The sequence below is a fragment of the Sarcophilus harrisii genome, chromosome 4 (genome assembly GCF_902635505.1).
Source record: "Sarcophilus harrisii chromosome 4, mSarHar1.11, whole genome shotgun sequence".
NCBI classification, from domain to species: Eukaryota; Metazoa; Chordata; class Mammalia; order Dasyuromorphia; family Dasyuridae; genus Sarcophilus; species Sarcophilus harrisii.
The window spans coordinates 32,356,813-32,381,095 of record NC_045429.1 but is presented as its reverse complement, the minus strand read 5'-3'; the positions used below and the strand labels follow the sequence as shown (position 1 = coordinate 32,381,095).

General features: G+C 36.4%; 1 protein-coding gene and 1 long non-coding RNA gene across 3 annotated transcripts in view; one reads left to right on the top strand and one right to left on the bottom strand.

Moving 5' to 3' along the window:
* EPHX4 (epoxide hydrolase 4) overlaps window positions 1-19,943 on the top strand; it is a 32,280-nt gene extending 12,337 nt beyond the window's left edge. For both annotated transcript variants that reach the window (XM_003767230.4, XM_031969331.1), the window contains exons 3-7: window positions 6,514-6,671; window positions 9,076-9,204; window positions 13,254-13,357; window positions 18,061-18,209; window positions 19,566-19,943. In XM_003767230.4, the coding sequence (XP_003767278.3) occupies window positions 6,514-6,671; window positions 9,076-9,204; window positions 13,254-13,357; window positions 18,061-18,209; window positions 19,566-19,797 (772 nt within the window). In that variant the 3' untranslated portion in view covers window positions 19,798-19,943. The remainder of the gene's footprint in view (window positions 1-6,513; window positions 6,672-9,075; window positions 9,205-13,253; window positions 13,358-18,060; window positions 18,210-19,565) is intronic.
* Window positions 1-24,283, bottom strand: part of LOC116423776 — a 71,733-nt gene that overhangs the window by 18,257 nt on the left and 29,193 nt on the right. The window contains exon 2 of the long non-coding RNA XR_004234298.1: window positions 23,905-24,005. This is a non-coding gene — a long non-coding RNA (uncharacterized LOC116423776). The remainder of the gene's footprint in view (window positions 1-23,904; window positions 24,006-24,283) is intronic.

The following is a 24,283-nucleotide window of genomic DNA, read 5'->3' as shown; positions in this document are numbered from 1 at the left end:
TTTGTCCAACTCTTCAAGACCTCATTTAGGCTTTTCTTGGCAAAGATACTAGAGTGATTTTCCATTTCTTTGTCCAGTTCGTTTTACACATGAGGAAACTGAGGTAAACAGGGTTAAGTGATTTGCCCAGAGTCATACAGCTAGGAAATGTTTGAGGCTAGATTTAAACTCAGGAAGGTGAGTCTTCCTGACTCTGACCTGGGTACTCTCACCACTTTGCCACCTAGCTGACCCTCAAATATTGGTTAAAATAGTTCAAATAGTTCATTATCAATAAATGAAAATCGCTCAGGGATTGCCATTTTTGAAGTCTACTTCATCAATTATAATGAGATTTGACAGTATTTTCTCAGTAACCTAAGGATTTAAGTTTAAAACAACAACAAAAAAGATTTTCCTTATCATCTTATGAAGTGGACATATGGGTAATTTCATAAGTTGAATCACTCAATCAATAAATATTCAGTAAGTACCTACTTTGAGTCTGGGACTGTGCTAACCATCAAAGAGCATAGCATAGCTCAAATTGCTCACAGTCTGTTGGGAAGCTGTGAGCTGAAATGCAGATTAGATGTCAGTATATTTTTTAACTTAGGACTGGAGCTTTATGAGGACAATATATTTTTGCAGTTGCTATAAGAGTTCTCATTCTACCACTTGGGAATTTTAGGATATTATTTGTCAAATTCTAAGGAAATGTTGAATTTATAAAAGCGTTGTCAGTGTTGTTACTAGTAACAAAAGTAAAACTTGTCTCATTTTGAAAATAAAGAAAATTTGAATTATGTAAAACTTTGACACTCCAAAATATAAAGAATTTAACCATTATTATGCCCATTTTATAGTTAAGAAAACTGAAGTAGAAAAAAGTTAAATGACTAGTGAGTGTCTCAGATGGAATTTGAACTCAGTTCTTCATGTCTCTAGACCCAGCACTCTACCTACTTCTCTAGAACACTATGAACAAATTCAGGAGACTGGGAGAATACCAAGTAGTTCATAAATGTGAAAAGGTAAGATGGGTACCAGATGGTAGAGGACCTTGAATGCCAGCAAAAGTATCTAGGCTTTATTCTGTAAGGCAGTAAGGATGACTGAAGGTTTCTGAGTAGAAGGAAGACATGAGCATCTCAGGGTAAAGAGTGAAGGAAGGAAGACCTATTAATGGCAGGTATTAATTAGGACCTATACCTCAATGGTGGCAATCAGCATTGGATGAGGGGAATGGCACACATATATAAAAGATTTTTTCAGAGAGAGAATCCTTGGAACTTGGCCTCTTGATTAGATATGAGAAGTGAAAGAAAGACAGAAATGAAAGATGACCCCAAGGATTTGAGACTGCAGAACTAAGTAAGTGGCGAGACTATTGAGAAAAATGGTGATTTGGAAGGATTGAATATTAGAAGGATGTTCAGATTGAGAATGCTCCATAAAAATTTGTCAATGCAAACCTATAGCTCAGACAAGAGGTCAGGACTGGAGACTTAGATTTTGGGGTCATCTTTACAGGCACAGCTATGAGAGCCAAGGATTCCCATTATGAATGACAAATTAAGATACAAACACTGATTTATTTAAGGTACTGAAAGAAACCACTTTTTGTAAAAACAAAATAACACATAAAACAAAAAAACAAACAATGAAAAACTTAAGTAGATGTTTTCTTAGTGATTTGGAAATTGCTTTCCAGTAGTGCACGTGGCAAGCCATCCATGTCTGCCTATCCTGTATAATATTAATTTCTGGGTCACCATAGTTAACCAAAGGGGGTCTTCTTGGCATCCCAGACTCATTCAGTACCTACTTTCTTATAATATTGCCAGTCTCATTGTTGTTTACTTGTTTCAGTTCTGTTCAACTCTCTGTGACCACTTTTGGAGTTTTCTTGGCAATGATAGTGAAGTGGTTGGCCATTTCCTTCTCCAGCTCATTTTACAGATGAGAAAACTGAGGCAAACTGGGTGAAGTGACTAATAGGTATTTGAGATCAGATTTGAACTTAGTTCCTTGTGACTCCAAGCCTGGTACTCTAACCACTGCACCACTCACCTTCCCTTGTTGCCAGTATACTATTAGAGTATTCTGACATTCACCTCTTTCACTCTCAACCCCATGACTAGACCCATTTGTTCTTCTTCTTTGAAATTAAAGCATTTCTTATTATACAAACTAACAATAAATCTGACACATGGATCAGAGGGCTTATTAAATTCCCTAATTTTGAGGGGATATTAAATCTTGAAACAGGACAAATCAGTCTATTTTTACCTTTAGTGAACAAGAGGACACTTCCTGGACGATATCACCAAAATTAGTCATGTGCTCTACTGAATGATGCTATTAAATGCTTCAGATATCAAGATTAAACAATTAAATCAACAAGCTTATTAAGCACCTACCAGGTGCCAGGTATTAGGTTATGTAGTGGAAATCAAACTGTGATAGTTTTTGCCCTCAGGAAGCCTACATTCAATTTGAACTAAGCTCAACCCCAGGAATGGAAAATACCATCTGCATCCAGAGAGAAAACTATGGAAACTGAATGTGGATCGAAGAATACTATTTTCACCTTTTTTGTTGTTCGTCTTTTCTTTCTCATGATTTTCCCTTTTTGTTCTTATTTTTCTTTCACATCACGACTAATATGGAAATATGTTTTAAATGATTGTACATGTATAACCTATAGCAGTTGCTTGTTGTCTTGAAGAAGGGGAAAAGTAAGGGAGGGAGGGAAAGAGAAAAAAATTTGGAACTCAAAATCCTACAAAAATGAATTTTGAAAACTAATAAATGAATAATAAAAATAAAATCAATCCCAAGAATTATGAAAAACTCATAGGAAAACATTAAGATGGAATAATATATTGGCAAATTAGTTTTTTCAGAGAAAGAAGATGCTGCATTTTTGGTAACTATCAGATGATTAAAAATGCTACGAGACACAACAGAGATTATACTGGTCTTGAAATCATGAAGATCTATGTTTAAACCCTATCTGTGTGACCCTAGTTAACCTCTCTATGTCTCAGTTTCGTTATCTGTGGTTAAAATAGACTATCTAGCAATAAAATAGCACGTTGTTGTTGTGAGGATCAGATGAGGAAAAAATTATATAACGTGTCTGTCTTACAAACTTTAAAGCACTACTTAAATCCTAGCAGCTTGAAAAATTTAATTTAATTGTTTTTCAGTGAACAAAAATCACTATGTTCTCCCCATTGGAAAAAGATAATCAAAACCCTTATAGGAAATATGATATCAAATACTAGTTATTATTCTTATTACTACTACTATTACTACTAATTATTACTAATTACTGCTATTACTAAAGTACTACCCTGCTGAAATATTACTATTGGTACTGCTGCTGCTACTATTACTTCTAATGATAATAATAACAATGGAAGCTATTATTACCCAACCTAGAGTGTTTATCAAGAGGGATTCCAAATCCCTCTTACTTCAGTGACATTCCTTTCCTCATTTATAAAATGGGCATTATAATACTTGCACTATCTACTTTTCAGGATCATGGTGATAGAAGTAATTTGCCAGCCTTAAAGCATTATATAAATGTAAATTGTTCTTGTCATTCATTTCCCACAACTGATGAAAGATTTTGGACCCCAAAAGGTAGACGGATCTCTGGCCATGGTACTGACACTGCTAGGATACTATGTGCTTCCAGCATTTAATTAGTGCAGGGAAACAGACTTAGCAGACATCACAGCTAGAGAGCAACTCTGCTGTATCCTGAATTGCAAGGGAGGCAGGTAGGCAAGACCTATCTGACTTCACAAGGGAAACTGACCTCCTGCTGGTAATCATTCAGCCTCAGTCTCCCCTCCTCTCACCCTTACTCCTTTCCTTTGCTGAGACCTTGACCTTGCTTGCTGAGGAGCCCTGTTCACAAAGTGTCTAGTGGTCAGTGCTATCATTCTTGATGTCAGGAATTGTGTCCAGAAGTCTTGTTTCTAGCCAAGGCTGTTTATATTCCTCTCCTTGATTCTGGAGAACAAGGTTTCTTTTTTGTTCTATGTGTTTGTTTGTGAGAGGTTGAAAGGAATGAACTGGTAGCTAACCACTGAGGGACTGGGGTCCTAGGATGAGCTTTGTCTTTCAGACCAGTCTTTCCTTAAATTGCCACCTGAATTATGACATTCTAAATCTTCAATTTTCCCTATCAATGGAAAGAGTATAGTGAGAGGAGGAGAGGACATCACCTGTCATTATAGAAACCAATCTTGATGTCAGTTTTATACTTAATGGCTTTATGTTCATGAATATGGATGAATACATAAACATGTATTGAGTGCCTACTATACAAACACAGCACAGCAACAAGAGTTCCTGCTTTCAGGGAACATACATTCAAATGAAGGATATAGCCCAAGAAACCTCAACGTCCTCCTTTCCTCCCTCTCATTCACTTCCTATATCAATCAGTTGTCAGACCTTGCTTCTACCTTCTCCCTAATCATCAATCTTTTCTTCACTCAGTCTGAACTATGACATTTGAGCTCTAATTGATTGCTATGTCTCATCTGTCCATCTTTTACAATAGTGATTTTCCTAAATTGCAGATCTATTTCACACATACAATACACATATGACCCCTCACTTAAATTCCAGAGGGTCCCCATTATCTCCAGGAAAAAATAATGAAAGGGTATTTAAAGGTCTTCACAACTTGATATGCAGGGCAGTAAGGTAGTACTATGCATAGAGCAAAAGGACCTTGAGTCAGACCAACCTGAATAAAAATCCAGCCTCAGACACTTCCTAGCAGTGTGACCCTGGGCAAGTCATTTCACCCTGTTTTCCTCAGTTTCCTCATCTGTAAAATGAGTTGGAGAAGGAAACAACAAACCATTCCAATATCTTTGCCAAGAAAACCCCACATGGGGTTACAAAGAACCAGATACAACTAATCAATTAAATAATGAACAATCAGATACCTTCCTAGCTTTCCCATATTCTTTCTCTTTTCTCACCTCTGTTGTACTCTATAATCCAAGCTACTGACTTATTTGCTTTTCTTCTGGTACATGACAATCCGTCTGCCATCTTGCTCCCTTTGCCGTGGTTACCCCCTTCTTGCCTGGAAACTCTCCTTCCTCATCTCCACCTTTTAATTTCCTTGGTTTCCTTCAAGATTCAGCTCGAATGCCATCTTCTACAGAAACTTTTGTTGGTTCCTTTCCCCATCACGCCCAAAAAAATCCTCCCTTCTTTGGGCTTCAGTTTCCTCATCTGTAAAATGAGAGCATTCATTTTGATGCTTTTAAAAATCCCTTCTTGATGAAAAACTTCTGTGATTCTCCTAATCTAATTTTTATCCCAACCCTTTCTCTCATCTGGATTGCATTTCATTGATTTCTGTGTTTCACAAAATCCAAAATATTCTTTATTTTTATTAATAATTTTAGTTTAGTCTCCCCACTATTATTTCACTTCTATTCTTTACTTGGAATCATTACCATAGGATTTAAACTTTAGTAAGCAGAGATTTATCTCTAACTTTGATAATTTTAATATTTCTATGGTAATTGCTAATTTTCTTTTATCTTTAGACTGTTTCATCCATTACTAAGCTGTTACTGCTTTAAAAAATGGGGTCCCATTCTACAGTGGAGTCAGGTGAGTAAAGTGTGTTTCTTTAGGGAAATAAGTAAATGGTCTCAGGTCAATCAAATAATCTTGCATTGAAAGAGGGTTTTACTCTCTTCACTCCACCTTCTGGTCTAAATAATGAGCTTTGAGCAATTTCTCCAATTCGTCTTGATTCTCATTTTTTGGTCATCATGAAATCTTTTAATTACCTCTAGAAAAAAGACATGACTTCCCATCAGCTGTGACTTAACTTTACCATTCAGTTAATGCTCCCCATATTGATAGCATCAAAGTATATAAAAATTTAACAGAAAGGTGATTTTGACAACAAGAACAGTTCAGTTTGGCAAAATAGGAAAAAGAAATATTCCTTGAGGCAGAGAGAACCCAGGATTCAAAATATTAGCTGTCTGCTTTTGGGCAAATCACATCAGCTCTCCTGACTTCATTTTCCCCATTCTTACCATGAAGATGTTGGACCGGGTAACTATTATTACACAATCTTTTCCAGATCTGAATCTGAGATCCTGTGTTCTTGTCTGATGAGGAAGACAAATGTTCCAGACAAACATCACTTCTGCTTGCTAATAGACATATTTCTATTTAAGGAAGACTTGAGTTCAAGTCCTTTCTCAAACGTACTAGTTGTTTGATCCTCAAACTCAGTCTGCCTCAATTCTCTTATCTGAAATATGGGGATAATGATAGTACCTCTTAGGATTGTTATGAAGATCAAATGAGATAATATTTATAAAGCATTTTGCAAACCAGAAAGTATTATATAAATATTACTCTTTTTTTCATCTCAGATAGTATATGAGATGGTTTTTCACTTAGAATTTAATATACCATAGTGATAACTTCATCTCCCATGTTTAATTTCTCTTTCTAACACAGGTACTCTTGGCGCTATCAATTACGGGAATTTAAAAGTGAATATCGAGTCGTAGCTTTGGATTTGAGAGGCTATGGAGAAACAGATGCTCCTTCTCATCAAGAGAGTTATAAATTGGACTGCATTGTTGTGGACATAAAAGATATTTTAGACTCTTTAGGTATGTGAACAGCAAGAAGAAAGCATCATTACTTTTGCTGAGTAAATTACTATTGTGAAGAGAAATTCAAAGGGGACTATTAAACTTATCTAAAAGAATTAGAGGGTTTAAAAATAGCATAGAGATTCTCATTTGCAAACAAGTATTTTCACTATTTGTTCATTTAAAAAACCAGTCCCATGCACCTTCATTTAGCAACATCTTATTAGTCTCGTTTGGCAAAGGAACCATAGAGATCATTTAGTCACATCATCTTTCTGAGCCTATATTACCTCCCTCACAGTACTGTTGAGATAATATATGTAAAGCACTTTGCAGACCTTAATGCACAATATAAATTTGAGCTATTATTTAATCCAACCCTATCATTTCCCAGGTGAGAAAAAAGAGGCTCAGAGAGGGAAAGTTATTTTCTCAGGATTACAAAGCTAGTATGCAACTTGAACCTTGTCCTTCTAACTTCAAGTAAGACAATAGCATTTCTTTAAAATAAATTTTATAACTATCTGTATTACAAAAGCATTTAGGACAGCTTTTTTTTTTTTTGGTGACAAAGAACTAAAAATTTGCTTACCATATAGCATATAAATGTAATGGAATTCTAGTGTGCCATACATAAGAAATGAGGAAAGGAAAGCTTCAGAGAAGCCTTGGATAAATTAATGAAGAATGAAGTAAGCAGAGCCAGGAAAACAATTTATAATAATACCATTGCAAGAACAATTAAAAAACTTGAGATCTCTAATTCATTCCATGACCAGCCATGATTTTAGAGACCTACTCTATGCTCTCAGCCTTTTGACAGAGACATGATGGATTCAAGATGTAGGATGAAATATACATTTTTTGGATGTGAATGGTGTGGCAGTTTGTTTGACTTGACTGTTCACATTTGTTAAGAGAGATTGGGTGATAGGGAGAGAAAATAAATGTTTCCTCATTGAAAAATACAATAAACTGAAAAAATAAAATAAATCCTATAATTCAAACTTGCCTGATTCTCACTGGTTTCCAGGAGGTATAGTGGATAGACTCGGGATCAAGAAGACATGAATTCAAATCCTGCCTTAGACAATTCCTAGTTCTGTGATCCTAAGCAAGTCATCTGTTTCTCTCTTCCTTTCCCCCCCTACAATATGTGTATGTACAAATATATGTGTGAATATATATATATATGTATGTATACATATATATTATGAATATATGTGTGTACATACGTATTTGTTTCTCTTTTCAGATTAATCTTTTCTAGACTCACTTTTCTCCTCTGCAATATGAAGGCATTTGACTTGATCTCCAAGTTCCCTTCCAGATTTAAATCTTTGACTTTATTATCCTCCCACCTACACCCACCCCTTGTTAATTAAGGCCAATAGATTTTATTTTTTATACTCATTGGACAAACAAATGTGGCTCTCTCATTTAGAGAACTATAAATTTAAATTTAAATAGGACTTGCCTGGATTTACTATAAATAAAATTTCTTTTGTGATTCAAGAAATAAACAATTTGTATATTCATTGCAGAACTGATTCCCCAAAATTAATGAAACTAGGCTCTTGAACATAGTGGCAGAGCAATTTTTAAAGCCAAGTTTACTAAGCCAGCTAGCTGGTACAGTGGATTAAGGGCTGGCCCTGAAGGGGAACTGAATTCCAGTCCAACATCAGGCACTTAGTAACTATAAGACCATGAGCACATCACTTTACCTTTGACTACCTCCATGTAAAATGGAGATCATCATAGTACCTATCTCATAGGATTGTTGTAAAAATAAATGAGATATTTGTAAAGTGCTTTGCAAACTTTAAAATATATCAATGCTAGTTGTTATTACTAGAACAAAGAAAGTTTAGAAGGAAAACAATATTATATGAAGTAAAACCTGATTGCCATTCATGATGATATAGTGATTCTTTCTCTCTCTGTCTCTGTCTCTGTCTCTGTCTCTGTCTCTCTTTCTCTGTCTCTCTCTCCCTGTCTCTCTCTCTCTGTCTCTGTCTCTGTTTCTCTCTCTCTTTCTCTGTCTCTCTCCCTGTCTCTCTCTCCCTCCCTGTCTCTCCCTCTCCCTATCTCTCTTTCTCTGTCTCTGTTTCTCTCTCCCTGTCTCTCTCTCCCTCCCTGTCTCTCTCTCTCCCTCTCTCTCTCTCTCTCTCTCTCTCTCTCTCTCTCTCTCTCTCTCTCTTCTCTGTCTTTTTCTATCTCTGTCTGTTTCTCTGTTTCTCTCTGTCTCTCTCTCTTATTCTCTCTCTGTTTCTCTGACTGTTTCTCTCTCTGTCTTTGTCTCTTGTTTCTCCTTCCCTTCCTCCCTTTCTTTTCTCTCTCCACACACACACACAATATGTATATATGTATATGTAATATAAAAATAAGTGTGTATGTGCATATGTGTTTCTCTTTTCAGGTTATAGTAAGTGTGTTCTGATTGGCCATGACTGGGGAGGGATGATTGCCTGGCTCATTGCCATCTGTTACCCAGAACTGGTGACCAAGCTTGTTGTGATTAATTTTCCTCATCCGAATGTATTCACAGGTGAGTTTTACAAGTCTCTACTTGTAAGCTTCCATGATTATTTAACAAATAAACATAAGATGATGAAAATGTAAAAAAAAATAGAAATAGTGTCAACTTGATAGTCGTGTACCATGCAGTGATAACCAATCATTCCATTAGTTGACAAGCACTTATAAGCATTTCCTATGTGCCAGACACTGTGCTTGGTGGTGGATACTAGGAATATAGAGACATAAATAAAACATGAAATGATCCCAGCTTTCAGTGAGCCTATAGTCTATGAGGGGAGAAATGATGTATATCATATATTATATATATTATACATATGTATGTGGTGTGTGTATATATATAATATTTTATAGTATATATAGTATATATCATAGTATAGTATATATAATTAATTATAAATATATAAATTATAAATATAAATATATAATTATAAATATACAACATATTTATAAAATATATATTTTACTATATATCATATATACAATGTTTACATGGGAAAGCTAAGTGGTATCATAGTGCAGAGAGTACTGCGTCTGAAGTCAAGAAGACCTGAATGTTAAAATCCACCCTTCCACCCTTCTTAGCTTTGTAACCCCGGGCAAATCAGTTAACCTCCATCTGCCTCAATTCTCTCATCTGTCAAATGAAGATAATAATAGCATCTAATTTCAGGTTTGTTGTTTACAAAGAGATATTTGTAAAGTATTTAGCCCAGTGCCTGGGACAAAATAGGTATTATTTAAATACATATTCCCTTCCTCTGCATACACACACGTGCATGTGAAGTATATAGGGAAGCACTAACAGCAGGATAGAATTAAGAAAATCCTCATGAAGAGGAGGAAATTAGGAAAAGCCTTGAAAGAAAATAAGAATTGTAAGAGACGAAGGAAAGGAAGATAGGAAATAGAATGTCCTATTTGAGGACCAGCAGGCTGCTGGTTCAAAAAGTGCATGAAAGGGAATAATTTATTCTGAGACTGGAAAGGTAGCTTAGAGTCTGATTGTGAAGGTTTTCCAAAGCCACAGGAGTTCGAATGTGATTCCTTAAGTGACAGGGAGCCAGTAGGGTTTGATGACATAGTCTTACCTTTATTTGAGAAGTATCACTTTGGCAGCTGCGGAGAGGGAAGATTAAGGCAGCTAGCTGGTGCCGTGGTGCCTGGGAAGGAAGTTTCCTTTTCATGAGTTCAAATTCAGCCTCAGACTCTTACCAGCTGTGTGACCCTAGGAAAGTCACTCAGTCCTGTGTTCGTCCCAGTTTCCTCATGTGTAAAAAACGAGATAGGAAAAGAAATGGCAAGTATTTTTGCCAAGAAAATCTCCAATAGGGTTACAAAGTGTTGGATGTGACTGAAATGACTAAACAACAAAAATAGGATGGATTAGAGAGGAGGAAAACTGAGGGCAAGAAGCCCACTTGGGAAGCTGTTGCCCTGGTTGATGAGGGTTTGAATTAGATGTGAGTAGAGATAAGTGAGCAAATGAGAAAGATGTAAGATTACACCCTATCAGATGGATGGGATGAGGGAGAGTAATGAGTCAGTGATGACTCTCAGGTTGTGAACTTGGCTGCTGAGAAGTCGTGGGCCTTTTTTAATCCTCTGTATTTTACTTTATGTATTTAAGAACATAATTCTGAGAAAAGTTTTATAGGCTTCCTCAGATTGTCAAAGATGTCCAGGCCAAAAAGATGTTAAGAATCCCTGAAGTCCAACCCATATTCATAAGAACCATTCTCCTTCCTGCAGTGTACCCAAACCCATTTCACTTTGGGATAGTGCTAATTGCTAGGAAGTTTTTCCTTATACCAAGCCTTAATTAGTTCCTCTGAAACTTCTCATTGACCCTAGTTCTGGAACCAAGCAGAACACTTTCAATCCCCCAGCAGAGAATTCGAATTGTAGAATCAGGATACATTTACAGTCATTCACAGAGCCCTTCTCACCCTTAACTTTATATTGAAGCGCCTATATGTTTTCTCAGTTGACTCAGATGTCTTTTTTGCCCATTATATTGTGCCAGAGACACAGCTGGCTGATCAGTTCAGCTCAAATGATGGTCAGAAATGTTTCCGGAACTCTTTTGTCAATAAGAACTAGGACACCACCTGAGTCAATATGAGCATCAAAGGACGTGTTCAGCAAGGATTTCTCTCTACAGTTTGCCAACCATTTTATACTGAAGACAGCTGAGTGCTATATTAGAAAAAAATGTTGGACTTTAAGACAATAAAACAATTTCAAATCCTGCTTCAGACACTTACCTAGCTATGTGACCTTGGGGAACTTAATCTCAGTTTTCTAATCTGTGAAACAGGGATAATAACAGGTTGTTGTGAGGAACAGATCAGTCCTGTATGGAAAGTGCTTTGCAAACCTTACTGAAATCTGTAAATGTTACTTACCAGTATATGCTCTTCCCTTAATTAAACTGAAATCTCTAAGCATGTTGCCAAATAGGTCTTCTTGCTAAACAGAAATTTTTAGGGGGGAAAAAACTAAACTTACTATGATCTTGCCCCACCTATCCAGGTCATCTTTCTGGAAACTTCACCTCTTTGAAATATAGCCATAAACCCCAAAATAAGCAAAAAATAATTATCTGAATGGCCTCTGAGAATTGAGGAAAATAGCTGTCAAGGTACTTAATACCTTGAGTTGTTCACTCTGACAACAGATTGAGATGAGTAGATTAAAAGTGATGAACAACACAAGAACAATCATGAAAAGGAGCAGCTCTGAGCCCAAGGAAGTTTAAAATATACAACAGTCTGGGGTTTGTTCTATTAGAAACTTGCCATAGAAAATAGCTTGCCATAGAAAAAGTCCTTAAGGTCACTTAGCCTGGACATGTCAATCATATTCCCTGCACAGTCCGAGCTACCTTATGTCCAGAGAGAAAGTTCTCCCCCAGGGAGGAGAGAGAAGAAAATTCTAATCCACAAACTTAATATTAGGGGATATTTGTTTTATCATTCTAGCTACATAAAAATGTGGGCAGACATGAACACATTGTTCAAGGAACAACATCAATTACACTCACAAAAGAAATATGGCACCTGCAGTTATAAAACTCCCACTTAACAAGTGTATCTTTACATTAAGTGTGAAAAGTGCTATAGCAAATATGAACTAGACATTACAGCTCCAGAATCGAGGACTTTGGTTCAAATTCTGCTTCTGAGCACTTACTCTCTGGGTGGCTTGCCAAAGCACTTTACCTTCTCCTTGGACTTTTGTTTGCTCATCTAGAAAATGAGAGTGTTTGATCAAATGGCTTTGATTAAATGGCCTCTTAATTCCCTTCCCACTCTCCATCTTTCATTCTGTGGTACTATGGAAACCCTTAAACAATAACAACAAATAATTACCTCCCCATATGTCCCCGGAGACAGTTTTGAATCACCTTGACAGTGAACATAAGAGGCAGAACTCAGCTTTCTTGAGACTGAGACTCAGACACATGAATTTCAGGGCTGATACTGTACAGACCAAGATGAGATTGGGCAACATTTAACCTTCCCCTCCTACCCCCAGCAATATCTGGTCACCAGCATGCATATTCCTGATTTTCTCAGCAGTTTTTACAGCATTCCACTGCTGCCTAAGATACTTGCTAACTTTGTGACCCAGGGCAAGTCCCTTGATCTCAGTAAACCTTAGTCTCACTAGTAAAATAGAGATAATAACATGGCTTACCTCATCAGGTTGAGATAACATATCTAAAAGTACTTTACAAACCTTGCTATATAAATGCTATTATTATTTCTATCTTTAGTTTTTCAAAAATCCCTTCAGGATGAAGTGGATCTATCTATCTCATACTAAATTCCTTTCTAGAGCAGAGTATTTTCGTAAAGTTCTTGTGTCTGTTGTAAATACTTTTTGTTTTGCATTTTGTTTATATAGTTATCATATGGTAGGTACTTAATAAAGGCTAATTGATTGATTAATTTTAAAAATAATATTAACTCCATTTATTTGTCTATCTGGGCATTTCCCCCCCCCCAAATTATTAATTTTTGCTTTTAATTCCTGGGCATTTTTTGGTTTCAGAATACATCTTCAGGCACCCTTCACAGCTGATCAAATCTGGTTACTACTTCTTCTTTCAAATGCCATGGTTCCCAGAATTCATGTTCACCATAAATGACTTCAAGGTGAGCTATACAAATGCAATTGTTAATGTTCCTAAGAAAAATTTTCATCAAATTTGATGAAGAATCAACACATGGACAATGGGAAATTTTACTATATATATTTATTATATACTATATAATTGCTTGATTTTCCAGCTTCTATTTTCTATATTTTAGGCAATGGCCCTTATTCTGTGGCCATACAGCATCTCTCTGTATCATGCAGAAAGCATTTAAAAATCTTTAACTGTATAGGCATGTATAAATATAAAGTATTTAACTTATACTTCAACAATTTAACATGTATTAACATATATAGTATTTAACTTATACTTTAACATATTTAACATTGGGGGGAAGGAGGGGAAAAGTTGCAACAAAAGGTTTTGCAATTGTCAATGCTGAAAAATCACCCATACATATATCTTGTAAATAAAAAGCTATGATAAAAAAATCTGTTATTAATCTGGACACTTGGCATGTATTGGCATTTGAACTGCCCCCATAAAAACCAGCATTGTCAAATTTGTGTTGGGGAAGAAGGGATTGCAGGGAGGACAGGAGATGGTGAAAGGAGAGACAGAGAAACAGAGGACCTCAGTGGGCAAAAGAGTCCAGATAGGTGATCGCTGATGGCTTACCCATAGCGCACGAGTACATTGTCACCATTTCATACTTACAAACATGAGATAATTAGGCGTAAAACAATTCAAGAACAACATAAAATATTATAAAATAAAGGATTCAATTGGGCAGAATCAGTAAGTGCCCTGGACAGCAGGTAGAGGAGTATGTTGATTGCAACCATCTTTTTCAGGCACTTACCCCATCAGATATTCCTTCTCTCCTCCATTTTTAATCAATCCCTTTTCACCTAGTTCTTTCTCTACCTATACACATGCCCAAGGACCTACTATCCCTTAAAGTGACTCATGAGATCCTGATGTTCCTTTGAGCTTTCACCTGCTTGTAGCATTGGAGACTCTGGAGCTCCCTATTTCAATTCTAGTTCAAACAGGGAAGTCAAGTTTCCAGAACAAGGCTACATTGCCTTCAGGATTCTAGGGCTTCCTGTCAGATTGAGGGCATCCTTCTTTTAAGATAAATGTTTGAGATCCCACTGTGTTGTTCTTCCCTATACCAACTTCTGATTACAGTTAATATCTTATATCATCATCATCCTAGCCAACATTTATAGTGTCTACTATGTGCTAGGCACTGTGCTAAGTGCTTTATAAATATTATCTCATTTGATCCACACAACTCTGGAGATAGATGTTCTTATTATGCCATTTTACAGTTGAGGAAACTGAGGCAAACAGAAGTTAAGTCTGTCACACAACTAGTGTTTAAGGCTGGATTGAACTCAGAACCTCCTGGCTCCAGACCCAGGGCTATACTCTCTATCCTTATTATCAATACCACTGTATCATCAATTTCCCATAGTGATTTAGGCTCCAGAATTATTTAGGCAATTGACATTAATTAGCCTTTACAAGGAATATTTACTGAGAAAATATAGCAAGAAACATGTGCCCCCAGTCCTCTGGGGCACACTCTCTAGCCTCAGTCCTTAATACATAAATAGTTACTGCTTCTTGATTTGCAGTCCTTGCTGTGCCAGAGTCAGGCAGGAACACTGGGACTTCATTTCTTCTGGGGTTCAGACGTCTACAAAATCTGAGACTCTGGATCCCTGGCAGAGAAGATCTTCTCTGTTGCTCTCTCATAGGCACAAGGTCACAGCCTAGAAGGTGCTTCTTTCCCTTAGAAAGGACAAAAGAAAAAAAAAAAAGGACAAAAGTGTCCTTTTTCTTGCCTTTCTCAACAAGAACAGGGCCATGTGTCTTCTCCAAAGGTCCCTCTCACCCCCACAGGATTTTTCTGGTAGCTCTTCTTCTGTATTCACCACAAAGAGGAAAAAAAGAGTCCAGTTATTACTTTGAGTGTCTATTTTTAAAACATTATCCCAAAAGTCTTTCTCTTTTACTCTGTGGTTAGCCAGCCTTTTATGGAAGAGAGCTTGTCTGTGACCCAGAATCCATATGGTGAGGATTTCCTCCAGCTGAGCTCATTGCTTCTGTTCATTAGAGCTGGGTCTGTTGTATTCCTATGTCTCTTTCTTCAATTTAGAACCAAATGTAGCATGTTTTCTTTATTTGTTGAGCCTACCAGCCCATCACTCACTGCTCAACCTCAATACTCCCTTTTGTTTGCTCTTATGCTCAGCATTTAGCATGAGACTTACCTGTCTTGTCTTGACAGTGGTATATAATAAACACTTAATAAATGCTTGTTGACTCTCCTGGTCTTGTCTTGACCATGACACATAGTAAGCACTTAATAAATGCCTGTTGACTCTCCTGGTCTTGTCTAGACCTCTTCCTTCTTCCGGACACTTCCTTTGGCTTGTGATACTGCTCTCCCATGATTTTCCTTCTGCCTGTCTACATACTCTTTTTAAATATGATCATGAAGATGATGACAATGATGATGATGAAGATGGCTATAATGATTTGGTGATGATAGTATTTATATAACGCTTCACAGTTTGCAGAGAGCTTGATGTATGATATCTTATTTGACCCTCACAACAAATAAGCATGTTTGTTCCCACTACTTCTCTTCCATTTTCATTCTCCTTTCTTTGTTTGGTGCCTTCCTCAAGCCTTCCCTAAGCATGGATGTTCCCCAAGTCTTTGCTCTGGGCCCCTTCTCATCTCCCTCATTACCTTCATTTCCTCCTATGTGTTCAGCTGTCATCGGAGGCAGATGACTCCCAAATCTACATATCCCATCCCAATCTCCCTCGCCCAGCACCTCACTAAGTTGTCCTGTCTCTTCATCCTATACTTAGCACACACCCAGGCATCCAAGTTTGAAAGCTCAGTCATCGCTGACTTTTCCTTCTTGTACCGCCTACATCCAGTCCCTTGACAGGTTTTGTTAATTCTATTTTCATGACATTTCTCTCATTTCTTTCTTTCTCTCTCAAACTGAAGTTCTGTCACAATAGTTCAGGCTTTAGTATCTCTCATTTGAACTATTCTAATAGCCGTATAATTAGTCCCCCTGCTTCCAGTCTCTCTTCTCTTCAAACCATCCTCTACACAGCTGCCAAAACCATCATCCCAAGGTCAAGGTCAAAATCTAACCATGTCATTCTCCTACTTAAAAGTCTGCAGTGGTCTCTTATTGCCTCTAACATAAAAATCTTTTTTTTTGCTGAGCAATTGGGGTTAAGTGACTTTGCCCAGGATCACACAGATAGGAAGTATTAAGTGTCTGAGGCTGGATTTGAACTCAGGTCTTCCTGACTTTAGGGCCAGCACTCTATCCCCTCTAACATAAAATTCAAATTCTGTAGACTCTCATTTAAAGGTCTACCTAATTTAGCACCAACCTTCATTTTCAGCTTTATTTCACATTATACTCCTCTCTTCGTTCTTTGTTCCATACAAACTAGCCCATCACATGTTTCTTAAACTGAATATTCCATCTTCTTTCTCCATGTATTGATCTTGGAAAGCAACCCCTCCTTACCTCACAGTGACTGCCACAGAGTAGATGCTTAATAAATGTTTATTGAATGAATGAATCTCTTTTTTTTTAGATTTCTAATTATTCTTTTCAAGGCCCAGTGCTAGTGTGATGATCACCCCCAAAAGACAGAGTTTCTGGGTAATGAATAATCAATTTATTAATTAGACTAGCCAACAGTCAATAAATTGATGGTCAGTGGTTTCAGTTACCAAAGATGCTTAATAGAGATTCTGAAATTCAGTTTAAATCCCTTCTGAAAGGATATTTCTTTGATAAGTGAAAATCAACCTGATTGGGAGACATTTAAATAAGGAAGGGGGCTAGACTTTAGCCCTTCTGCTGAGAATGTGGCTTGATTATGACCCTCAGCCACCTCCAGCAATCTAGATAGGAGAATCCATCTCCATCCAGATCACCCTGGTTGGTCCTCTCTTCATAAACTGGGTCACCCTGAACTTTAATGGAGAGATACAAGGACAGGAAGAACTCACTGGATACTGTCTATACAAGTCTCTTAGTTGAGTGAGGTTCCTCTCAAAATTGAAGAACAAGCATGTTTCTTTGAGAGCTAAGAACAGTCATGTCCTTCAGAGACTTACTTTTTTTTAACAAAATCTGGGTCTTAATGAGGAAATCGAGGAGAAAAGCCTGAATACCAATTCAATAATTGGTAATTAATATAATAGTAAAATAATTTCTCTTCCCTGAATCCCTCAACGACTAGTGTTTTCTCTTTCCTCAACTATTCCTAGAATTCTCTTTTGTCCCAATTATACCCTATCTTATATTATACTTATCCATTTACACATTATATCTAATCAATAGTATTTCAAACTCCTTGAGAGCAGGGACCAATAATTCCTTATATCCTAAGCATCTAACAAAAATGGCCTTTACATGCTGCTTAATAAATATTGATTGAATTGACTTGAATCAGGCAAAGTTTCATCGTGATAGGTCTCCTAGAATTTGAATGCACATATGGCAAAAGAAGCACAAGCAAAGACATCAGTGAGGGTGGGGTATGTGACAGTAGTGAGAAGACTGACCTATTGGAAGTAGTGAGAGGGGAGGGAAGGGAAAATATGCTGGGTAGCAGCCCCCACCTCAATCTTCCATCAGAAGGAAGCGAATGGATTTATAGAACAGCATTTTAAGGACATACCTTTTCACTACCTTAGGCTCTGAAACATTTATTTACCAGCCAGAGGACTGGCATTGGAAAGAAAGGGTGCAAATTAACCCTAGAAGATCTTGAAGCTTACGTTTATGTCTTTTCTCAACCTGGAGCACTGACAGGCCCAATTAACCATTTCCGAAATATCTTCAGGTCAGTATCTTTGGCTTAGCCAAATATTCAGTATTCCAGTTGAATTCTGGAGATTTAGTCCTTCAACTCAGGGATGGGAGAGGAGGGTGCCATGTTTTTCTAAAGTTTGGGAAAATACAATTGTGTAGGTTTGGTTTATTTGCCTGCTTTGCTTTTTGTGTCTTTCACTAGAAACAATGGAAACTATGTTTGTGAAATTCTTATTTTTTTTTCTGCCTCAGTGGGTGGAAATTTACAGCTTATTAATGGGGGGGGGGAACTCCAGTCTATGTCATTTTTTACTGTGAGGTTAGGGAAGTCATACAAATCTGCATGCTTTCTGTCACATGAACGAAATGATTTACATTCTAATTCAAGGAAGAAAGATCATTACTATTTCTATGAGATTACCATTCCATTCACTCCTTTCTGTGTTAGACAGCTTGGGTATGCAATAAACTATTAATTAATACAACATAAGATAGATGTTTACATGGATAGAATGATATTGTTAGTAGAACAAAATATTAGGTATGATAAGAAAGGCTATTAAGCCTTGTTAAAAACATAAGAAAGTTTCTGAGTTTAGATGTTTATTTTTTAAAATCTCAGAAATTATTTACAAGCATTAAAAACTAAATAGTTATAGAACATATTGTTAGGTGACACAGTGGAAAGGGTACTGGACCTGGAATCATCTTCCTGAATTAAAATCTGGCCTTAATAGCTGTGTGATCCAGGCGAGTAATTTAACCCTGCTTGCCCCACTTTCCTAATCTGTCAAATGAGTTGGAAAAGGAGATGGCAAACTATTCTAGTATCTTTGCCAAGAAAACCCCCAAATGGGGTCACAAAGAACCAGACGTGACTTACATGACTAAACAACAACAATTATAGGGAAACAAATCAAAGTTCCCTTTCATCCCAACATTCAGGAGTTCTTGTTTATTTTTTTAAAAAGTAAATGAATCTTCAAAAAGAAATATCTAATTAAAATCAAATTAAAATTCAGCTAACCACTAAGAATCGGGAAGATCTGATTTTGAATATCATCTTAGATACTAGACTAGATACTTAGATACTAGACTCAAAAGCCAGTGCATTAATATCTCTTGACCTCAGTTTCTGCATCTGTAAAATAACAGTAATAATGGCACCTATTACACTGAGTTATAATACATGCAAAGCACTTTATTACCCTTCAGGTCCTTCATAAATATTAGCGCTTACTATTTTCAGGAGACTTTTTTAGAGAGAGAATTTTATTAGATTAAATACACGGGTTGACTTCCTAGGAGAACATATGCTACCACATTAGAAAAGATGGTATATTAATTTTGAGACTGAATGGTAAGCTCCTGCATCTTTTATTCACAGCTGCCTGCCACTCAAGTATCATAAGGTGACCACTCCAACATTACTCTTATGGGGAGAAAGAGATGCATTCATGGATGTGGAGATGGCTGAAGTCACACGGATTTACGTCAAGAGCCATTTTAGGCTAACAATTTTGTCCGAAGCCAGCCACTGGCTTCAACAAGATCAACCTGATATAGTAAATAAATTAATATGGACATTTCTCAAAGAAAATATGAGGAAAAATGAGTAATTTTAAGGACAAGTGAAAAGCCCATAACAGCCAAAAAAATGATGTGAGAGGAGCTGACTTTTTTAGCATTCTGTTTAGGCTTTGTTAAGAAAGACACTGTTTTCATTGTACTGTATTGTGACTAAGTTGACACGCAGTTGTTTCACTGTGTTGAAAAAAGGAGGATTATGTAATATTGTGTAATGTTAATGTGGGTTTTTCCCCCTCTTCTTCTGTTTTGCACATAAAATACTTGCCTTAAAATATATTTACTTATGCTAAAAAAGAGAATTTGTGGGAATTTAATGATTTCTTTTAGATTTCCTTCATTATGTTAACATGTGGTGCCTTTTACAAGTTTAAAATGAGAAGGTACAAGTATGCCATATGAAAAAATCAGTTATGTGATGATGTCAGTTTTCATTTTATTGATGGAAAGTTTTGATTTCTTTTGACTATTTTTTTTAAGCATTAAAAAGTCTGTTACCAAATCTTTGGGTCTCATGACATGTTACCATATTAATCTAAAAATAGCTACATTTAGAAGTGTTTGTGTTCTTTAAGAGAGTTAAGAATGCCCTCCTTATCAATCAGTAATTTGTGAAGATTGGTTTCACCTGTCCCAATAAGTGGCACAACCACTGATTTCTGTACAGAATTTACTGATTTGTGAATGCTGTTTGTTCAGGCTTCTGCCCTAATTTCAGTTGTAGTCATTAGTTATAGTAAAATTTATTATATTTCTACATAAACATTGTGATATATTTATGATAATATTACTTGCAATAATGATATTGTAATATATTTACAGGACTTATATTTATGGACAGGTAGATGGTTCAGTAAATAGAGTGCCAGGGCTGGAGTCAGGAAGGACAGAGTTAAAACTGGACTCAACTATTCACTAGCTGTGTGACTCTGGGCAAGTCTGGGGCAACTTTGCCCAGTTTCCTCATGTGTAAAATGGTGATAATAATAACACTTATCTCTAAAAGTTTTTGAGAGATTCATAGTGTTACAGTGGATAAAGCAACAGATCTGGAGTCAAATCTGGCTTCAGACACCTACTAGATATGTGATCTTGGGCAAGTAACTTTGCTCTGTTTGCCTCAGTTTCCTCATCTGTAAAATGAATTGGAGAAGGAAATGGCAAAGCATTTCATTATCTTTGCTAAGAAAACCCCAAAAAAGGCTACAATGAGTTGAACATGACTGAAAATGACTAAACAAAAAATACATTTAAATGATAATATTCTTTATATGTCTATACTTATATAGATACATAATATCTGTATATTTATTTTAATCTTAAAACATTTAAAATTTTAAAAATGGGAGGAAAGGAGCACACATACAAGTTATTCATCCTAATTTATCCATTTAATCAGCCCAAATGGATGTTCAATACAAGTATTTTATTGAGTGATGTATCCAATAATATGGTGAAAAAGAAGAAATCTAAGTCCTTGCTTATAGGACACGTGGAATATCTTTCTCTAAGGTCCAAATGAGGAATATGAAACAAAGTGAAGGTTGCCCGAACTCTGGACGGCACTCCTTTGGCAGGGCAGAGAACCAGAAATATTGGGCCAGTGGCCATGACAGATAGTGACAATCAAGGGATAGCTAAAATGTTCAATAATCCTTCTTTCTTGCTAGCATTTTTATAGAACTTTAAGGCTTGCAAAGTGTTTTAGCTAGGATATCTCATTTGATCTTCACAAGTCCGGGAAGTGGGCACATTTATTCCCATTTTATAGATAAAGATTGAGGCAGAGATTAGGTAGTAAGTATCCCAGAGGATTTGAATTTAGGTCTTAATGCCAAATCTGGCCCTCTTACCACTGTTTTGCAAAATTAAAGATCATCTTACTCCCCTGAAAATTAGCATTGTGGTATATAATAAAGCAAGATTCTCCTAATCTAATTCTTATGGGAAGAAGATGATTAGAATTACCCAACCCAACACCCTTATCAGTATTGTAGCAGTGGCCATCAGATTTCTTTTTTCTGCTTAATATATTATGTTAACTAAGTTACTACATCTGTTTTCCATCAGGAAGCTGATAACACTCCAATAAACCAAAATAGTTGTACTTTGTAATCAAAGGTTTGACAATGTGCTCATTCTCTAAAAATAGAGAGAAACCAGTAATTGAAAAATGTAGGCATGTTGAAATCATTCAAAAATGATAATAATAGCCAATACCTATATAGTGCTTACTATGCACCAAAACTGTGCTAAACACTTTATCATTATTATTCTAACAACAAACCTGGTAGGTAGGTGCTATTATTATCCCTCTTTTACAGTAAGAAAACTGAGATACTTGATTTGCTCAAGATCATACCGAAACAAGCATCTAGGTGTCTTGAATTCAGGTCATCTGAACTTCAAATCAGGTGTGTTATTATTCCAAAAGGATTTCAAATTAACAAAGTTGTGAGACTTCAAGGCAATGGTATGTAGTGAAAAGTGTCCAGAACTTAAAATCATTAAGTTTTGGGGTAAATTCTTCCTTGGATACATACTTGCTGTGTGATCATGGGGAGGTCACTTAATTCTGTGACTTTTTTTTCCTCTATAAAATTAGGAGGTTTTACTCAGGGGCATCTAAATTCCTTTTTAGCTTTTAATTTTTAGTCCTGATTGATTTAAATGACTGAATTTACGTGAATTACAACATGAAAGAGGGGCTCCCTTGGCCAATGGGATGGAGAGAATCTGATTTTTAATGCTTCAAGTCTCATAATTTTTAAGAATATGTAAATGGATAATAATAAAAAACTGAATGGTAGTGTAGAAGGATACAGTGGAGTGCCTAACTTACATTTTCTTCTTTAGGTTTCATAGTACAAAATAATATATAGGATAATATTTTAGTCTAAAGTCTTATTCCCATAGGACTAAGAAATGCTTATCAATATTTAATCAACATTCTGGTAAAAATAATAGTTCGCACAGAAATCTTTTTATATCATTTTTAGATATGTCTCTGGGGCAGATAGGTGGTACAGTAGATAAGAGTGCTAGACTTGGAAGTGGGAAGACTTTTCATGGATTCAAATCCTCAGATACTTATTAGCCGTGTGGCCCTAGACAAGTCACTTAACTTTTTGCCTCAGTGTCCTCATCTGCAAAATGGGCTGGGGAATGAAATGGCAAACCACTACAGTATTTTCGCCAAGAAAACCCCAAATCAGGTCACAATGAATCAGCCACAGTCGGTTCATTGATGTGAACCGATGTGACTAAACAACCACAAAGCAGTTTCTAACCCATCCCTCAAGCCCCTTACTCTTCCTTAGTCTAAGAACTCCTCTTCATCTCTAAGTGATTAGTGTAGTTATCTCCTAATTACTTCAGTTAAGCATCTCACCTTTGGCAGGTGGGAAGCATAATCCTTAGGAAGAAGGATTGAATAGTTTTGAGAAAAGTATTTTCTAAAGGGTGCTGACAATTTACATGATTATTGTTCGGAGACTTACCTAAATTCTAAACCATCGCTTAAATTTGACTCTGGAATTTTAAGGTGTAACTCCAAAATGATATGTGCTAGAGAGATTTTCAAAGATATATATGGAAACTCTGTCCATTTCTGACTCTTTCTGTCTCTCTCTAAGCCCAAAATGCTTAGACTAGAAAATTTTAATAAAATTGTTTCTGGCAAGCTTGTGCCTAAAACATAAAAGTACAGAACTTTTTCTACACTAGTTTTTAGATATACTTAGGAGTGCTGATAAACAATCAACTCTTGAAAAACACTTTTAAGATTATCTGCATTATTAATATTTTCTTCATAACTTTCTTAAATCTAAACAATCAACAATAAAACATGCCCTGATTTGTAGCTGGTATGAATGTTCATGCTACAAATTTAGCATATAGACTAGCATATCCCATCCCTGGTTATACTTCTAATTATAAAAGCTCAATCAATCAATTCTTATCTTTAATCTTTTTAAAGATTTAGATTTGTCAGCAACCCAAGCAGTTCACAATCAGTAGATCTATTGCCAATTCCTCTTAATTAAAAGCTGGAAATCTCATTCTATTATTGTCATTAGAAGCATTCTACATTGGACAGTATGGACTTGGGAGTCAGAAGACCTGGCTTGAGATCTTACCTCTGCCTGGAGCTGGGTGATGTGAAGTGTATTGGTGGGAGGTACCGATGAAATCATCTCAGCCACCACTTCAGGCTACATCTCCTCAGCTGTCACAATTACTAGAGACACAGAAAAGGAAGTTGTTGATTCCAGTCTTTGGCACTGTCAAATGACTAAACATTAGGAACTGATAAGATTTTATTAATGGAAATAATATTATGATTTGGATAAAACCTGCCCATCAAAATGCAGAGGAGTCCAAGCTGAATTAAAAGCAGAAGAGTTTTAGGAGGAAAATCAGACCCTTGTGTTGAGGTCTCCCAATACAAATCACAAGGGAGCCCACAACTCAAGAGAGGCAAGGGCAATTTATGTTTGAAAACCACAAAGGAGAAAT